Source organism: Phoca vitulina, unplaced genomic scaffold, assembly GCF_004348235.1.
Source record: "Phoca vitulina isolate PV1807 unplaced genomic scaffold, GSC_HSeal_1.0 scaffold17, whole genome shotgun sequence".
Classification (NCBI taxonomy): domain Eukaryota; kingdom Metazoa; phylum Chordata; class Mammalia; order Carnivora; family Phocidae; genus Phoca; species Phoca vitulina.
In genome coordinates, this window is record NW_022589720.1 from 13430504 (window position 1) to 13448677 (window position 18174).

Below are 18174 nucleotides of genomic sequence, written 5' to 3' on the forward strand. Positions count from 1 at the left end.
TCCAGAGTGCAGGCAGCCAGGCTGAGACAGCTCACCGCCAGAGTGGGCTCTGGTGGTCCCACCTGCTGGCCACGCAGCATCTCCCTGGGATCCTGACCTGGGACAACCTTCCCAAGGAAACTTCATGAGCTGCTGCTGGAAGACTCCCCCCCAACCCCCCGCCCCGCAGTGCCCACTCCTAAGGGAACCTAATATCCATCATCAGTAAATCTCTGCTACTCGAGAGTGGCCAGCAAAATAAATCATTATGTCTCATGATGATCTCCTCACTGGGACCTGTGATGTCTGAGGAAGCCTATGTGGCCCGTCACTGTTAATTCTGTCACTGTTCATTCTGTAGACCTGTGATTTCTGCCAAGTCACTATTTTTGTTTTACTTCTCTGTGAATATTGAGCTGGTAGCCCAGATATGCCCTATATTCGAGGGAGTCCTAGACGAAACACACCCTCAAGTGCATACACAAACCATGAAAATAACCTTGAAACATACTCGCTGCCTAGGGTGGGATCACGTGGCACTAGGAAAAGTCCAAACATCTGATAAACCCACGGTTGGCCTTCCAGACTGGTAATCCACCTGGCCAGGAGAGCAGTGATAAACTTGAGATACCAACTCAGAAGAAATGAACACAGTCTCTAGAGTCCGACAAGATGCAATCCCATGTGTTAACCATGTGACTTGACCAGTTACTTCACTTCTCTAAGCCATAGGTTGGTCGACTCTAGATGGGATTCACAATAGCTCCTAACAAGCGGAAAATCCCATGAGATGATGTACATAAAGGGATTAGCACAGCAGAGGGCACCAAATAAGCCTCTCATAAATGTCCTGTTAGTACTGTTGTTAGTTTTAGAGGTTTATAGCTTCTAGATAAATCCAAGGTAGCTTTCAGGTGCATCAGTGAATCAGCGGTCCTTCGCCGGTATCCTCTGGCGCACCCCCCTCTGCCCTGAAATCACGGCTTCGGGTAAGGCAGCGGTGGGAATCCCACTGGCAGCCAGGGGCCAACTTTAGCCGCCTCGGCCTCACAGCATGCCAGGACCACAACTGAATCATGAGGAATTCCATCAACATGGATCTTTAACAAGCCGTGATCTCTGAAGCAAAGAAATCCCTACCATACTCAAGTTTCTTATCATTCATCTGAATGAACCGAGCTGGTGAGTAAGTACTTGGCAGAGATCCCTCACCAGCTGAATGGCTTTGTCCCCCGAGGAGCAGGTCCAAGGCTTGGTGACAATGTCATCACTGAAGCCTCATTACCAACCTATCCAGCCCAGATTTCTATCATGAACTGTATGTCCAGAGTCCTTAATCCCACATCACAGTCAGCTAATGCCCAACAAATGATCCAAATGAACTTTGCATCAACGGGCAGTGGTATGGACTCTTGTTCTAACAAATTATCCCATCTGGAGTCCTGAGAGTCTTTTTGCTTAAATGATTCCCAATCAACAAACAAAAACATGCAGGACACTAAAATTTCATCTAGAAAGAGGTCTTGTTCATGGCACTTTCCACATTAGAAAGCAACAAAGTCAATAGAAAACCAGATTATTTTTCTGTTTGGTCCTCCTGCTAGTGGGGGAGAAAAGGTGAGGAGGAACATGAGAAGAACGCCTACCCTGATGTACACTTTAAATATCTTACAATTTTATATGCCGATTATACCTCAGTAAAGCAGAACCTAAAAAAAAAAAGAAAACAACTCACGCCTAAACCACAGATTAAATCCAGGAACTTTTTTTTTTTTTTAAGTAGGCTCCACGCCCAACGTCGGGCTTGAACTCATGACCCTGAGATCCAGAGTTGCATGCTCTCCTGACTGAACCAGCCAGGTGCCCCTAAATCCAGGAACTTTAAGATGAACCCAACTTAATTTCCCTCCTGCCTGAAGGTGTGGTGTGAACTTAGAAGTATTCTTCCATTTATTTTAAAGTTCAGCCTGCTGATTCAACTCCCCTTACCAAGCGTTCAGTGATTCATTGCTGTAGCTTGCAAAAAACAACATGGTAGGTGAAAATTAAACCAAAAGAAAAAATCACATACTTACTCATCAAAATAGGGAGAAGCGGAAAAGAAAGGAGGGTGTGGAGTTTGTTGGTAAAGGTTCACTTACCCCTTGCAAGAGGCTGCCTCGTGCATTAACAGGGTTGGTGACCCAAGTGCTTGGTAATGAATGAAAAGAATCAAGTGGCTAGAGGTCCAGAGAGCAGAGTACTAATCCTGGCCTCTTCTGGCTTTCTTCCATCTCAAATCTACACATCTGTCTCCTGGTGTTCTGTGATGGAGCTTGTCCTACTGTCTATTCCTTTGCCTTTTAGGACAAATGGAAGCTCACAGTTAAGAAGGCCTAGAAAAAAATAACTTTATAGCCTACTGTATAAATGTACAGACATATAATAAATATATTTTATTTATTTTTCATGAATGCCAGAGAAATCAATTGTGGAATAAATATAACTATAAATCTAGCTGTCTAACATGACTATGCAAATTATAGTAAATTTAACAAATTTACTGTAATAAATTTGGAGATTAAAATTTAAAAATCGGATGAAGGCTTCATTCACAGCCACGCACACATACCCCTAAAAAATATGTTACAGGAAATTATGTTAGTGGTACTCTTTTTACTTAGAAAACAGAAAACTGAAATACAAAAAGGTAGAATTTTACGGAATCAAGTCAATCTTCTATATCAGGCCTTCTCAGTCTTCGTTCTACTGACATTGGGACTGAATCAGTCTACGTGTGGGGCACTGTCCTGTGCATCCCAGGATCTTCAGCAGGATCCCTCACCTCCACCCGCTAGTTCCAGCAGTACCCTCCCTACGTCAATGGTAACAACCAAAAATGTCTCCAGACATTGCTAAATGTCCCCGGGGAGGCAAAATTGTCCAGTTGAGAGCCACTCTTCCATATAAAATTCAAATCCCACCAGTAATGATCCACCAAACCCTTAGCATCATTCAGACTACACAAGTCATGACAAAGAATAGATCTGCTGATATAACCATGCTAGCATTTTCTTTTTTGTGCTAGCACTTTTTTTTTTTTTAAGATTTTATTTGTTTATTTGACAGAGACAGCGAGAGCAGGAACACAAACAGGGAGAGTGGGAGAGGGAGAAGCAGGCTCCCCACCGAGCAGGGAGCCCGATGCGGGGGCTCGATCCCAGGACCCTGGGATCATGACCCGAGCCGAAGGCAGATGCCTAACCGACTGAGCCACCCAGGCGCCCCTGTGCTAGCACTTTTTAAACTATAAAATCCGTATTCATTAGGAATAGAAAACATTAGCAATCAACATATCACCACCTTAACTGAATTACAGATTTGCACAGTTCACTTAAATGTAAACCATTAGTTAACTAGTAAAAATCTCACATCAGTAGGAAGAGGGCCGATTTCCAAAATGGTAGTTTCTTAAAATCTTATCACTTGCTGTGAACCTAAAAATGTCTTTATAAAAAAAAGATTTAGCCCTCAACTTAAATGAAATGGCACTTTTATCCATCTCTGCAGAGGAAGATGTGAACACTCCAGATGCTGAAGGAGGGCGGGACAGCTGAATGCCACAGCTGCAGGGCAGACAGAAGCCATCAGCAATGCACATGACAAGCAAGAGCTGCAAACTGCACACAGATTCCAAAGCAAACATGCCTTCTCACAACAGCACTTCATGGGAATCTGGAGTTTATCAGAAACATACAAAAGCCAAGAAAAATGACTTAGGAAATTCAGTGTGACCTCCGTCTTCAGTAGGAAATCTCCCCAGAAATCTACAAATTGCATAGGAACTCATCCTTGTTTGTTCTCCGCAACAGAATGCCCGCGATACCGTATCTCACTCAGGATGAACGCTCAGTGGCTGCCATCACAAGAACAATCAAGGCTGTGTTTCTGCTTTGATTACAGGAAAACTTCTATTCCTTGTTCTAGTCACTGGCAAAAGTAGGTAATTCTTCTCGGTCTTGTGTTACATGACTTTGGTCTGCTCTCTATGGAAATGCAAATACGCATTCCTACAGATTTCGACACAGATTCTATCTTCACCTCCTTCTACACAAACTACTGACATTCCCTCCAAATGAATTCAAGTTCCAAAGAGGTAGGCATCTTTGGGTCCAAATTCTAGCTCTACCAATTCCCAGCTGTGTGAATTTGGGCAAAGTACTTAGCTTCTTTGGGGCTCTATTCTTATACATAAAAGAGATGAGAATGGTACCAACAGCATAGGATTATTGGCAGATTTGGGGCACCTTGATTTCAGCTCAGGTTGTGATCTCTGGGTCATAAGATCGAGTCCCGTGTCGGGCTCTGTGCTGAGCACGGAGCCTGCTTGAGCTTCTCCTTCTCCCTCTCCCTCTGCTCCTCCCCCTCCCAGGCTTGCTCTCTGTCTCACGCTCCAAAAAAAAAAAAGGATTATTGGGCAGATTAAATGAATTAATCCATATAAAGAATTTAGCAGTCCCCACCAAGTGATCAATACATTCTCACAAGTTAAACTGGATAACAGAGGGCAGATGGCACAGAGGCTGAAAAGACCGCATTGTGGCTTAGCTATCACCCCGAGCTCCATTTATTCAAATCGTTACCAAAATCCCACATTATCTCAAATCCTAAGTATACGTCATATTTCTTGGACAAATAAATTATTGACTTGAGTTGGAGAACACTGCTAGAACATCATTTTTTTTCCAAAGAAAAAGAAAATTTTGTCCTAAACTGGGCTGTGCTAAAGACAGGATGTACCATCTTTCAAAAAGAAGTTGCCACAATTCTGCTTTCCTAGAAGGAATAGCTAACTCAACTTCATCAAACATTTTATAATAACGTCTTGTTCTTCTGAAGGTATCCTATTTCCCTGTTCCACGTGCACAAGCCAACTGTAAAGATTCACATTTAGGGACCTAGAGAAGGTTGAAGAGTCCACGAGGATTTTAAGAGACTTGAAGGACACAACCTAAGTTACATTTCTGACCCCGTCATTTGGGGGTAGGTCTTGGGTAAAGTAACCTAGTTCTCTGTGCCTCAGGGTAAAAAGAATCTACTTGATATCACAAAGATAACAGGCGAATAAGGACAGAGTTACATTCCCACGGACAGCCCTCTGAACTCCCTGGGATTTTGCAATTTCAGAGGCACATTTTCTTAATGCTGCCTACAGTCCGCTGAAGGCAGCCAACCTAGAACTATTTTTGCTCCCCATTTTCACTTTTAGAACTGATGACTCGTGCTTTAATTTTTTTATGATGGCAAAATACGGGAAAATAAAAACTATGGTGAAAAAAACAGATGCATAAGTTATCCTCCACAACATGGGCCAGGAGGCCCTGACTTGCTTACTTAGTCTCCAAAATACTGCACGGCAGCATCTTGTCCTGATTTTATAACCAAGAGCTCATTTTATCAGATGTATTTCTTCCGATATACACTCTGAAAAACAAGAGATTCCATCCTTCTATTATATTTATTTACATATTATTTATATTCCATCGATATTTCTAGAAAAGATGCAGTGGCCTTCTCAAAGAGAATCTTAAGCGAACATGGTTTTAGAACCTAAAGTACAGTAACCTAACAGATCTGCCCAAAGGCAAGAAGGAAATTGTTGCAGCCAAAAAGCTACATTACCAAGAGAAACATCCAAAATTTCAGTGGTTCTCAAGGTCTGAAAAACTTAGTGCTAGAATTTACAGTATGCACCAGAATTCATATCCTTGAACTTGGCACCTACCTTTGAGAAAATCCCTAAACAATGAAAATCTTAAGGAAATGCAGCACCTCTGATTAACAAAGCAGTATCCTGATGACCCCATCCTAACAAGCAAGTAACATGGGAAATCAGGTGCAGAGGCTGCTTTTCTAACCTTTACCTTCTTAGAAAACTGTAAGCAGTTCAGAAATACTGCCTACTGAAAACTTCTCAACAGCAAACAATTCATCTACTAGATGTGCACAGAACCCTTAGACAGCATGGCCTTGGGGAGATACTTCATTTCCCATACCCATGGCCGTGACTGCCTCTGTCTGGAACCACGATGCTAAACCTAACACATGTATGTGTGCGCATGTATGCACGTGTGCATGTGTGTACACACACACATGCATTATATATATGGATGCGCACATAGACACAGTGCACATGTCACACAGGTGAGTGTGCATCGTGCACACGTGTGTACATGCATGTAACACATGGGTGTCATGCACATGTGTGATCACACTGTTACATGTGTGGATGCGTGTTGTGCATGTGTGTATAGGCACATACTACATATAAGGCTACATTGTGCTCATGTGCACGTGTGTGCACGTGTTACGAGTGAGCATTGTGCACACGTGTGCACATGACATAGACAAGCACCTGTGCACGCATACACATAGATTTATCTCATACATATAAAGTAGTTTAAGCAAAAAAGTCTCTTACATTCGTAAGCACAGCTCACCTACTTGTTGCTGAAACATCCTCATACTCTATACACATTCTTGGTGGAAAAAAACAAGAACAAGTGGACATTTCTCACGGAGGTATAAAGAAAATTCTATGTGGAAAAATTCTTTGCTCTACAAGCCGGGTGGTGAGGAGAATACAGGGCATCTCCCTAGGGCTCAGGAAGCACTCTCAGCTCATATTTTAACACAGGGAAAGAGGTAGCAAGGTCAGGGACCCAGGGTGGGGATGGGCAGGGCACAGTGGGCTGGCAGGGAGACCAGCAGGAGGTGTGAAGGCAGTTTGGACTGGGAGAGTTGGAGATGGCCCAATCCCTGATGATCAAGTGGCCCCTCATCTGGGGGTTAACAAAGTTAAAGAGTTCCTTTTCATAGGATTGGTCTCTTTTCTTCTTCTCCCCTTCCCAATAAACTATCTCTGTTTTCAAAACACGGGACCAGAAGCAGTAAGAAGTAGGAAGAAGGAGCCCCTGCCCCCTAAGAAATAACTGGGGAAAACACTCCCCTTGCTTCCATACTGGGCTCGTCTTCACTGGGAACTCCTCCCAAACACCCAGGACCAGACGAGGGCAAGAATCCGAGGGATGTTTTTCCATCTCTGCGCCCCGACCTGGAGTTGAGTCTCAGGACTCGAGAGCGCCGCTCCTCGTGGAGTCACACGCCTTCAGGTGACAGCTGTCTGGGCTGCCTGGCCTCGCTTCTCCAGCCACACCCTCCACCTGGAAATTCTCTCACTGCTGCCACCACTATAGGCCTGACTCAACTCAGGACTCAAGTAAGGACACTCTCGATGGCCTTAGCCGTCTTGGCTTACATCAAAGAAATCCTCTTTCCATTCCGTCCTGCTGAGATACTGGGGGATGACAGGAATATCTTGTTGCAGTTTTCAGCATCCCAAGAAGGCTTAGCTCCCATCATTAAAAGAATGAAATGTGGGTGGGAAAAAGCAGATGCAAACCTGTATTAAATGACAACAGTATATACTATAAAAGGGGTAGTGTTATTTTCATCTAGCACTCAACACTCACTTCAAAGTCAAATCTTTCCGTGAAAGATCTCATGGGGTAAAAAATAAGAATACGCTTTCAAGTAAAACACACACACACACACACACACACACACACACACACACACAGTATTGTGGGTTCCCTAAATCCCTACAGTTAGAACCACCACCATCCTGTCACTGCTGTGGTCCAGGGTTAACACACAAGGATATTTACAATACAAAAGAATGAGAATTAGGGGCGCCTGGGTGGCTCAGTCGTTAAGCGTCTGCCTTCGGCTCAGGTCATGATCCTAGAGTCCTGGGATCGAGCCCCACATCGGGCTCTCTGCTCAGCAGAAAGCCTGCTTCACCCTCTCCCACTCCCCCTGCTGTGTTCCCTCTCTTGCTGTGTTTCTCTCTGTCAAATAAATAAATAAAATCTTTAAAAAAAAAGAGAGAGAATTAAAAGAAAAATCCATGAACAGTTCCCCAAACAAATGGCCAATGGCCCCCCAGGCAAGGTAAAGCCAGGTCCCTTGTGTGCACTTCGGCGACTTGAACGAACATCAGCACCCATGCAGGGATCTTCTGAGGGCCTGATGTGAATCACCAGCCCTGCTTGTAATCAGCTGAGACCATCTCTCTCCCCTGCAGCTCAGAGGACAACCTGACAGTGGACACAAGTCTAGTATTATGTGATAACTTCCTTTGTGAAATAATGCATGTCATTAAGATTCTAGTTAGAAGCCACAAAATCCCTGCTGTCCTAAACACATCAGGACAGGGCGTCTCGGCTGTGCCTTGTACAGAAGCTGCAGGGACACCTCTCATAAAACTTTCACTGCCAAATAATCTCACTAAAAATGTGCAAACTCTTTGATCAAACATCTCCACTCCCAGGCAATTTATTCTCAAGAAATAATCAGACGAGCATACCATGATCTAGGTATAAGAACGTTCATGTGCTGTTTTCTATAAAGGCAAACAACCAGAAGCAACCTAAAATGGTCATATAAATGATGATATATGCGCAGGAGGAATGGGCAGGGTCACTCTTAGACTCAGACACCTAGGACTCCTACCTTGGGCTATAGGCTCCAGAGTGTGCCCTGCACATCACAAAGACCAAAAAAAAAAAAAAAGAAAGGTAGTAAATAAAAAGAAGTTACTCAAAGAATGAATCATGGACTTTGGTGGAAAATGTTATTTTGAGGGGCGCCTGCATGGCTCAGTCGGTTAAGTGTCTGCCTTCAGCTCAGGTCATGATCCCAGTGTCCCAGGATCGAGCCCCGCATCGGGCTCCCTGCTCACTGGGGAGCCTGCTTCTCCCTCTCCCTCTGTCTTTCCCCCAGCTTGTGTGCTCAGGCTCTCAAAACACTAAAATCTTAAAAAAAAAACAAAAACAAAAAAACTGAAATTGCAAGAAAATATGTAAAACAGATTAAGGAAATAAAAACATTTGTAAGACTAGGAAGGAAAAGATTCACACACATACATTACCCCAAACACATTTTTATGCAGATTATTTTGCAGCCAAGATGCATTAAGTTATAGTTTCATTCGAAAACAGATTTTTAATGAATTGTTTCCTTTATAATGTACACAGCATTGAAAAGTTTGAGGAACAGTGAAAATTCACAGTAATATGATTTATATAATTTAAAATATTTAGTACTTTCTGCAAAAATCAATGATCTAACACATGCAACCCTATTCTTTCTTTAATCTAAATATTGCTGTATGAGTGACAAAGGGGATTAAGAGTATACTTATCTTGATGAGCAGTGAGCAATGTATAGTTGGTGATTCATTATACTGTATATACCTGAAATAGCACTATGTTAATTATACTTCGTTTTAAAAAAAGAAAAACAGTATTACCATATGAATTTTTGTTGACAATGCCAATAACTATAGTCCTGCCTTACAAAGCAGGTCTTCTTCAAACTGAAGTTCATTAAAAATCAAAGAACCACTAGGACTCAAGGTCTTTTACTTTGGTGTTACTGCCAATAAAACATGAATTGTGAAAATCTTGACTATAACCATATAATTTAGTGATTTTGCTGAAATATGGGCAAGAGAAATGGATTTATGGAAAATATATTATGGATTATATGTCTATTACTCATGCAAACATCACTGGCCTATCAAAAGAATGGCCAGGCATGCGCAACCATAATTATCTTCATTTACCTTTGATATTCTTTCAGCAATAAAAACCATAGCTTTACACAAATTTTTTGACTGTGTCCTAATGAAGGTAGATGTGTCAAGGTAGGCAAAGACATTTTATGTACCAGTTTGTAAGCTTGATTTATAACTTTTAAATATTTAGATGTGTGATACGGCGTCTGCATTTGTAGTCTTGCCCCTGACCTTGAAAACGACACAGGCAAGTTTCTTGACATTTAAAGCTTTTCGCAATCAACTCTTGATTGGAAAATATTATAGGTGTGCTTTTATAGAAACATATATACAGAGGTATGGAAAGCCCAAAACATTAAAAGTAGGATCGCAAAACATTAAAAGTAGGACCCAGGCAGTTTTTGTCTCTTCCTTATGGCATTTTCTAAACTTAGTACATATTCTTTGCAGGATTAAGAAGAAATGAATTTAAGAATGACATGGCAAATAGTGCATTACTTTTGACATAGTAATGTCAATTATTAACAACATAGTAAATCTATGTTTATCAAAAGTTTTTTAAAGCATAATTTAAGTATCTATGAGGCTAGTAAAACCAAAGAATAAAAGAGCTGCACACATGAGCATGTCTTCTATAGATAAACCTCTTTTAAAGAGAATTTTAACACAGAAAAAGTAGACCTCGCGAACACAGGCTTTTGAAGAGGTAAGTCTACCTCTCTCCATAATGTACACCATTGTCAATGGGTACTACTCACATGTTAGTAACAGACCAAAAAAAAAAAAAAGACATTTAAAACAATTATCGAATTCTTTTTAGACCCGATGTTGGGTAACAGGCCATGTAAAAAAGCTTACATTCTACTCCAGCATCCCCGAAATCTTTTACCTTCACCTCTAAATGTCCAACAAGTGGTAAAGATAAGCAAACCTACCCCAAAATGCAAAAATTCAACCCTGCCTACCTTTTCTTTGCTAATAACTGTTTTTTATTTTTATTTTTTAAATTCCACATGTCAAATGCTGTTATACAGAGACAACTTTAATCCTGAAGAGCAGATACTGAAGCTTGGGTGAAGGTAGAGGCATTAAATTTACAACTCCCGTGTGTTACCCCAGGCCCAGGCTGAATTTCAACAGATGGGTCGTGACTTTGGCACAGAGCACTAACACCTTTCCTGGTAACTGGCAGAGTCAGGTGATGGGATGTCACGTGACAGGAGATGCTAGATTTAAACTGGGGACTCGAGTTTCATACTTCAGACCTAGTGGACACATTTTCCAAAAAGCTCTCGGCCAGGCAGCAAGATGTTTTAATCGAGGAATGCTCTTTGAGAAATGTTCAGCTCTGCTGCTGGTGATCATGCTGCGAGCACCAAGCAACTAACAAGTAAAACACAACCAGTGTGGAGAAACCCTGGGAAAGCGGACAGAATCGAGTTGAGAGAGAAGATTCTATCAGAAAACCTCAAAGAGAAACCCTGCGATAACGGATAGCCAAAGCTGGGGAAACAAACAAGTACTATAAACACATCTCAAAAAGTGAGTCTTCTCAGTGTCTTATTACATAAACCTTCCCACCATAGTCATGAGGTCAGGGCCGGCAGCTTTAGAAACTACATTTCACAAGGAAACAGAAGGTATGTCTTTCTAAAGTAAAAAGCAAACCAGATAAAAATTAATGGCTGAACATTAAGGGATGAACATTTGCCTGCCAGGTTTCAATGTTTCTGGAGTGTGGGTGTTTCCCCAAGCTCCCACACTGTTTAACTCAAAAATCATTTATGAACTACCTCCTGTAAACAGCACTTCAAAGAGCCCAGAAACAATGATAAAAGCATAAGGCAAATGACACCAACAGGACAGAAAAGAATGGCAGGGAGGAGTACAGAGAATCTGGAGACACAGCTGTGCATTCGAATCCTGATGATCACCTTCTAACTGCGTGACACTTAGCTACTTACTTAACCTCTCTGTGTCTCACTTTCTTCATCCATGGGGACTTAATCCAAGAGCTGTCAAACGAATTAAAGGAGCTACTGAATGTCAAGTACTCAGGAACATGCCTGGCAGCACGTAGAGCCCTCAATAAACCTTAGCGATACTGATTACTGACCTCAAAGAATTGTAAAATGCTTCACAATCAAGGAAAAAAACATTATAAGCATCACCCCTCCCACCATAAAAAGATCCGTACTTAAGGGGAAAATAAAGGCTATACAAGGAGGGAATCCCATCCTTACAGACCTCTCCGTGCAAATGAGGTGATAAAACTCATAAATAGGATATTTAACCTCTTGAGGCTCTGTTTATTCATTTGAGAGGGGGGAAAAAGAAAAAGATATGTAAAGCCTCTAGCTAACCAGGGTAAATTCCTAACAAGACCCAGCACAGAAAGAAGAGGAACCAAGTTCACAGGAAAGAAAGAAAGGTGGGGTCACCGTAAACTAGACCAGTCAGGGATGGCTTCAAAAAAGGAGCTAGCCAGGCAGGACATCCGATCAGCAGAGCGGACGGGTGCACAAAAGCATGGAGTAGGACCAGTAAGAGATCCTCTGGAGTAGAATTCACATGGGAAAAAAGAATAAAGAGTTGCAAGATCAGAGGGCCTGGAAAATCAGACTAAGGAATGTGAGTTTGATTTTATTAGCAATACGGACATGCTTCAGACAGAATTCTGGAAAGGTAAAATGTGCCAGAGTGTACAGGGTGAAAGGGAGAAAATTAATAAATGCAGTCTAGCACAAGGAATGATACTGGGGAACAGCTCTAAGGCCAAGGTCTCTCTGCACCACTGAATACTGGAATTCCATTCACCATCAAGAGCCACTCGCTCTTAGTTACTATAACTAATCTCTTATTACCCACCTACCATGTGCCAAGTAAATCTTATCTCAAATTCTAATAATCACGCAAGGTGGACACGATTATGCCCACAGAAATAAAGCCCAGGAAGGTCAGAAAACCCAAGATCCCACAGGGGAGAGGGGTGTAGCCGGGTTTCCAAAAGCCACATCTTCTCTACTTTTAAGGATGAGGCTCTTTTCATTCCAACTAGGGGCATTTAGGCACGGAGGAGTACTGTCAAGCTTAATACAGAGGTCACTGGTTGCTCATTCTTGAATGTTCCCTGCAGAGGACATGAAAATGTTATGTAGCAGTTACTCTGAATGCAGAGTATTAATGGGTTTTGAAACCCATTAATAAGGTATCCCTAACAGAGAGAAAAAGGGGATCAAGAGTACACTTAATCACGATGAGCACCGAGTAACACAGAGGATTGTTGAATCACATTGTACGCCTGAAACTAATAACACCGTATGTTAATTATACTTCAATAAAAAATAAAGTTACAAATGAAAAAAAAAAGTATCCTGTTTCCTACCAATTTCAAGAGAAGCATATTCGAGGCTCAGGTCCTTAAAGGTGACCCCGCTCAAAGTCAGCAGAACCAGAGAAGCAAATATTGCTTTCTCCTGCCTCCACACTGGTTAAAGAGTGAAGGCCCAGCCCACGCTGGTTTGTGCCTGATTTGAGAGGTGAGAACAGGAGGCCACATGATCTGGGGAGAGCAGCCCTTCCCCGCCAGCAGGGAGATCAGGGCTCCCTGCTGGCAACAACTGTCCGGCTTGCAGCTGCTCCCGGGGGCTCTGCTGTCCCCAAACTGGCAGGGGCCTAAAAATGAATATTTGACAATAGAAATCTATATAGAGTGTGCAGAAAAGGCAAGGCACTATAACTCCACTGTGAGAAAAGAAGATATCAGCAAATGGTCTGATTCTATTTCATAGTTGTCAAAGGGATCATCTTCAGGACCTGGTGGAACAAGGAAGTCCTTGAGAGAGGATTTGGGGAGGAGGGATGGGGTGCCCCCAAAATAAGTCTTAATTCTTTTTTTTAATCAAGACAATAAATAAGTTCTAAAACCAAACCAAAATACCATGAAAAGGGGAGAAAAATAGGCTCAAGAACTCTTTCCAGCTTAAAAAGCTATTTGAACAGCTCCAGGTTAACCACCAAAACCAAGACACCTTCCCAAATTAAGCGGAAACAAGGAAGAGGATTCCACTTAACACCTTCAGAGTGAACCAGGTTGTAAGAAATAGGTACAGCTGGAATGTTTTCATGAGCGATTTAAGTCTTAAGACGGTAATAACCTGCTTTCTATATTTGTATTTGTGATCATACTCGTGTACATTTTACATATTCTGAAAAATCAAAGCATTCATGTAAGTTCCATTAATAATCCTCAAAAGATCTTTTGTTTAAACAGCCAGTAGGCCACACCTATTCCTAAAATAGAAAACAGAAAAGTCAAGCTCATTTATGTGTTCAACTGGTGCTTACTGGCCCCTCCAGGACCCTCAGTGCTGTACTTGGCCCCAGGGACAGGGAAACAGCATCCACTTCAAAATATCAACAACATGTTCGCAAAATAGTCTTGCCACTTGGCTGAGCCTTTTCTGTTTGCTTTAAAAATAAAAAAAAATGCTTCTGGTTATAGACATACCTCAACTTAGTTTCTGCCTACAGTAAACTTTTTAACAGCTTACCTCCAAATGCTGAAAAAAAAAAAAAACACAAAAAACAAGTTTTCCCAGAAGCGTGCACACAATTTAACTGAGAGAAGCCACAAAAGTGTAAGGTCATGAAGGGACTGAAACTCTATTGGGGGTGTGCGGAACTCAGTTTCTCCAATCCCGGGGAACGTCTGGAAGTCAGTGGCCATCAGTGGATGGCACAAGCCTCCCAAGCATCTTAGTGGCCAGGAGAAAAAGGCCTGATGCTATTTAAAGCAGGCAAGTGCGGGCAAGAAGTCTGTGCTTACAACACGCACAGGAATTAATTCCACGAGGCAACCAACGCTCCATGAGCTAGCTCAGTGGTTCTCAACTGGGAGTGATTTTGCTCCCCGTGGCTCATTTGGCAATGTCCCCAGACATCTTGGTTGTCACAGCTTGGGGGCGCTACTTGCACCTGGTGGGCAGAGGCCAGGGATGGTGCTCAACGTCCTAAAATGCAAAGGACAGCCTCCCAACAACAAAGAATGAACTGACCCCAAATGTCAATGGCACCCAGTTTGAGAAACCCTGGCCCAGCTCTAAACAGCTACTAGTCACAAGAAGTCCCCATTTTGTTATTATCTGGCCATACGCACATAAAGCTAAGACATGCAACATCTTGTTTATTTTTTTTTTTTCCAGTTGCTAGTGTTCGCTTCAAGCTGTTGTCCAACAAGCAACAAGTCACTATGCCTAAATCACAATGAAAAAAGTTAGCAAAGACACCGGTTACCAGGACACTACTTACCGCTGAGCCCCTACGGTTTTGGAAACGTTATCACTGCCACACTTACTGTTTCTACTCTAGCAGGACATCACATGATTTTCTTCACTGGATAATTTATTAAAATTTAACAAAAGGATGGTCTGTTATAAGACACCAACAGAGAGAGACAGGATCTAGGTTACGAGTTTGTCTCCAATTAATACAGCACTATGTTGCCTCTCTGGCCTTGACGGCCTCCCAGAGTGATTTAACAATCAGGGATGGAACTTTGAAGGTTGATTAGAAATATTATAATACAAATGCATCACAAGATTAAAAGCATAACTTTAAATAAATGAAAATTTCCCAAAAGTACACAAGTCACCAGCAACAGAGAAAAAAAGGCTCTGGATTCTATAATAAGCTCCCCAAGGTTAGGCAAGTGACTTAAGGTCTTTAGGTTAAGACCGATCATCTAGGAAATGAAGGGGGTGTAAATGATCGCCAAAGGCCACCTTCAATATTATATACTAATCACTGAAATAAAATACAACAACCAGGTCTCCTTACACCGAACCAAAGTATGGTGTAAGGAAAAAACGTATTTCAAGGAGAGAACCTGAGGGCAGGTTACAGCTGTCGCACGTTATCCTGCAGTTCCCCCCACTTGCACTAGGGGGCAGAGTTCTTCCCAAGGGGAAGCCACAAGCCCCCTCCCGCCGAGGTCCACAGACAGGCTTCAAGGGGACCGAAACCCCAACAAACCGAACACAAATCCTAGGTCTCAAGAGCTTTCCCAAGGAACCCATAACACAAAAACAAAATCAAAAAAAGTTACGAATTAGTGTCCTGCAGGCAGAGACTAGGTTTTCTTACAGATGAAAGCAATTAAACACAGCCCATTGGTCCTTCAAAGTTGGTTAACCTGCAACTCCTGTAAAAAGTTCTGGTGCTTTCTTCCAGTCATGAAAACACAGGTCTAGGAGTTTAAAAAAAAAAAAAATGCTATAGTCTCAACCATAGATTTCTTTAAAAGTAAAAATATGAATTAATGAATGATTAATTCCTTTCCAGCCTGCCTCTCACAGCAAATGTGGGTATCACATAGGAGATGCCACTTTGATAAAAGTGGACATTGACACAAGAATACATCACTTTGGCCATTAAAAATAGTTGTCTGAGAACACAGTAAGCATCCAGAAGTCTGAATGACTTGAAATATTATATCCCATTAAGTCTGATAAAGCAAGTTGGCGAACAGAGGCAAACCCTCACCAATGTAATTTGCTGGAAGATTCCAAAACTGTCCTGGATTCACAAAACATCTCCTGGCTTTCAATGGGAGTCACAACAGACTCCCTTAAGTCAACTAAGTTTACTTTGAGCCACTTCAAACCTCAAACTTAAACAGAATTTATTAAATAAACACAACCAAGAAAGGAGAAGAAGCCAAGAAACTACTGTAACTCTCAATCACAGGGAAGGGGGGGAAAAAAAAAGGTTCTCAAGGCAAGGGTTTTCAAGTAACCGTGGTGTCCCGCCCTCAATGACCCTATATGGGGCATCGGTTTAATCTTTAAAAATAATCATTGTTTGCTCTAAACGATTTTCTTTAAATTCGAATTCAAAATCTGCCAAGGACCGTCAGCACAAGTACACGATCTTTTGATCTCCCCCTCTGGAATGATCTCATGTACTGAGCGAGTACATCTTGGGGAGAACTACAACCTAGACTCCAAAGGTCCCGCAGGCAGAGAACACAGTGAATGATTAAAGCCTCGGCTGCCTTCTCGCACTTCATTAAGCCGTCTCCTCTGGAAGGGTTTGCGCCCCTCTCACAGGAAGCCGGCACGTTCTGCAAAGGAAATACCAGAACAGAACTTTCTTGGAGAAAGGCACGTCCCCGTTGAACATTTTATTGGGCTTCCCGCACCCAGGCAGTCGGGCCCCTTCGCCCCACCTCGCGCGGGGCGCCGCGGGGACATCCCGCGAGCCAGCCACCCACGCGGAAGGAGGCTCACCTTTCTCTACGTCCCGGAGCGCGGGACCAAACAAAACCTGCCTCGGCTTACTCATCCGGAGACTGCCCGGGGGTGTGTGTGTGTGTTGGGGGGGGTGATTTCAAGCGACTCCCGGAAAGTTTCGCCCTCCCGGGCTTAGGGCAGGATCCCCAGCGAGCGCGCGGCGCGGTGGGCAGATCCCTCCCGGGGCGCCGGGGCCAGGTCCCGGCAGGGTCGCCGGCGCGAGCGCACTCACCTCGGGGAAGAAGTTGTCCATTGTTCCAGGGCGCTCCCCAACTTGCCCGAGTCCCGCGTCCGGCTCGCGGAAGTCAGCCCAGCAGACCGTCCGGGGAAACCATGCGTGTCACGGCGCGACTCCCAGGAACCCGAGCCCGCGGGGCTCCCCCGCTGCCATCGCCTTAACCCCTTCTCGTCTTTCGCACCTTTTGTTTGCCCAAACCCAAGTCTCTAACTCATCCGTCCCAACGGCAGCCTTTGTCTCCCTGCCTCCAAGTTTCTTACTTCTGGGCGCAGCGCTCGCGAGCGAACAGCTGGTGACACATTCTTCCCCCGGGCTGGGGGAGGGCGGCGGGGGTCTTAGGAGCGCGCCCCCTCTTTCTGCGCTCCGGCCGGAGGCGCTCTCCGCGACAGTGGGACAGCGGCCACAAAGCGAGCCCGGAGTGGCTCTCCCCGCGCGAGCGCCGCCGCGGTGAGGGTTCGGGCGCCTGGGCTCAGCCGGCTCACCGCAGCTCCGAGACTTGCAGACAGGAGCACTCGCCCCGCCCACTCGCCGCGACCCGCCCCGCCAGGAGCTGAGCCCCGCCCACTCGGCCGGCCCTCCCAGCTCTCCCGCCTCGCCCCACCCCTCCAGGAGCCCAGCCCAAAGCCAACCCCGCCCCGCGCTTCCGCAGGGCCGGCCCTGCCCACTCCGCCTGCGGCGGACGCGCGGGCTCCGCTGCTGAAGGGGAAGGCGAGGCTGGGGCTGCACCTCCTCCTGTCCCCGCCTCCTCACCCAGGAGTGGGCGGGGGAGTTGACTCTACCCTCTGGTGATTGAGACCAAATAGTCACCGGGGAGGAGGGGTTGGGTGATTCTTTTGTGCCTTTGATCTTCAGCGGACCCTGGAACGGGCTCAACACGGATCTCATTAATGCAGCTCGGCAGATGAGCGACCCCGGGGAGGGAAGCGCGGTCGGCCGAGCTGCCCCGGCTGTTGGGCCAGATCAAAGCGGGGAACGCAGGCTACTCAGAATTTCTGGAAGCTGCCTTCCCGTGTTGAGTTTCTCTCTTGCAGTCAGGTTAAAGGACG

At 44.2% G+C, this 18174-nt stretch overlaps 1 protein-coding gene across 1 annotated transcript in view; it reads right to left on the reverse strand.

Annotated features, from left to right (window-relative positions):
* MYO10 (myosin X) overlaps positions 1-17616 on the reverse strand; it is a 210349-nt gene extending 192733 nt beyond the window's left edge. Inside the window, exon 1 of the mRNA XM_032415456.1 lies at positions 17123-17616. Within this exon, the coding sequence (XP_032271347.1) occupies positions 17123-17143 (21 nt within the window). The 5' untranslated portion in view covers positions 17144-17616. The remainder of the gene's footprint in view (positions 1-17122) is intronic.
* Positions 17617-18174: the final 558 nt, after the last annotated feature.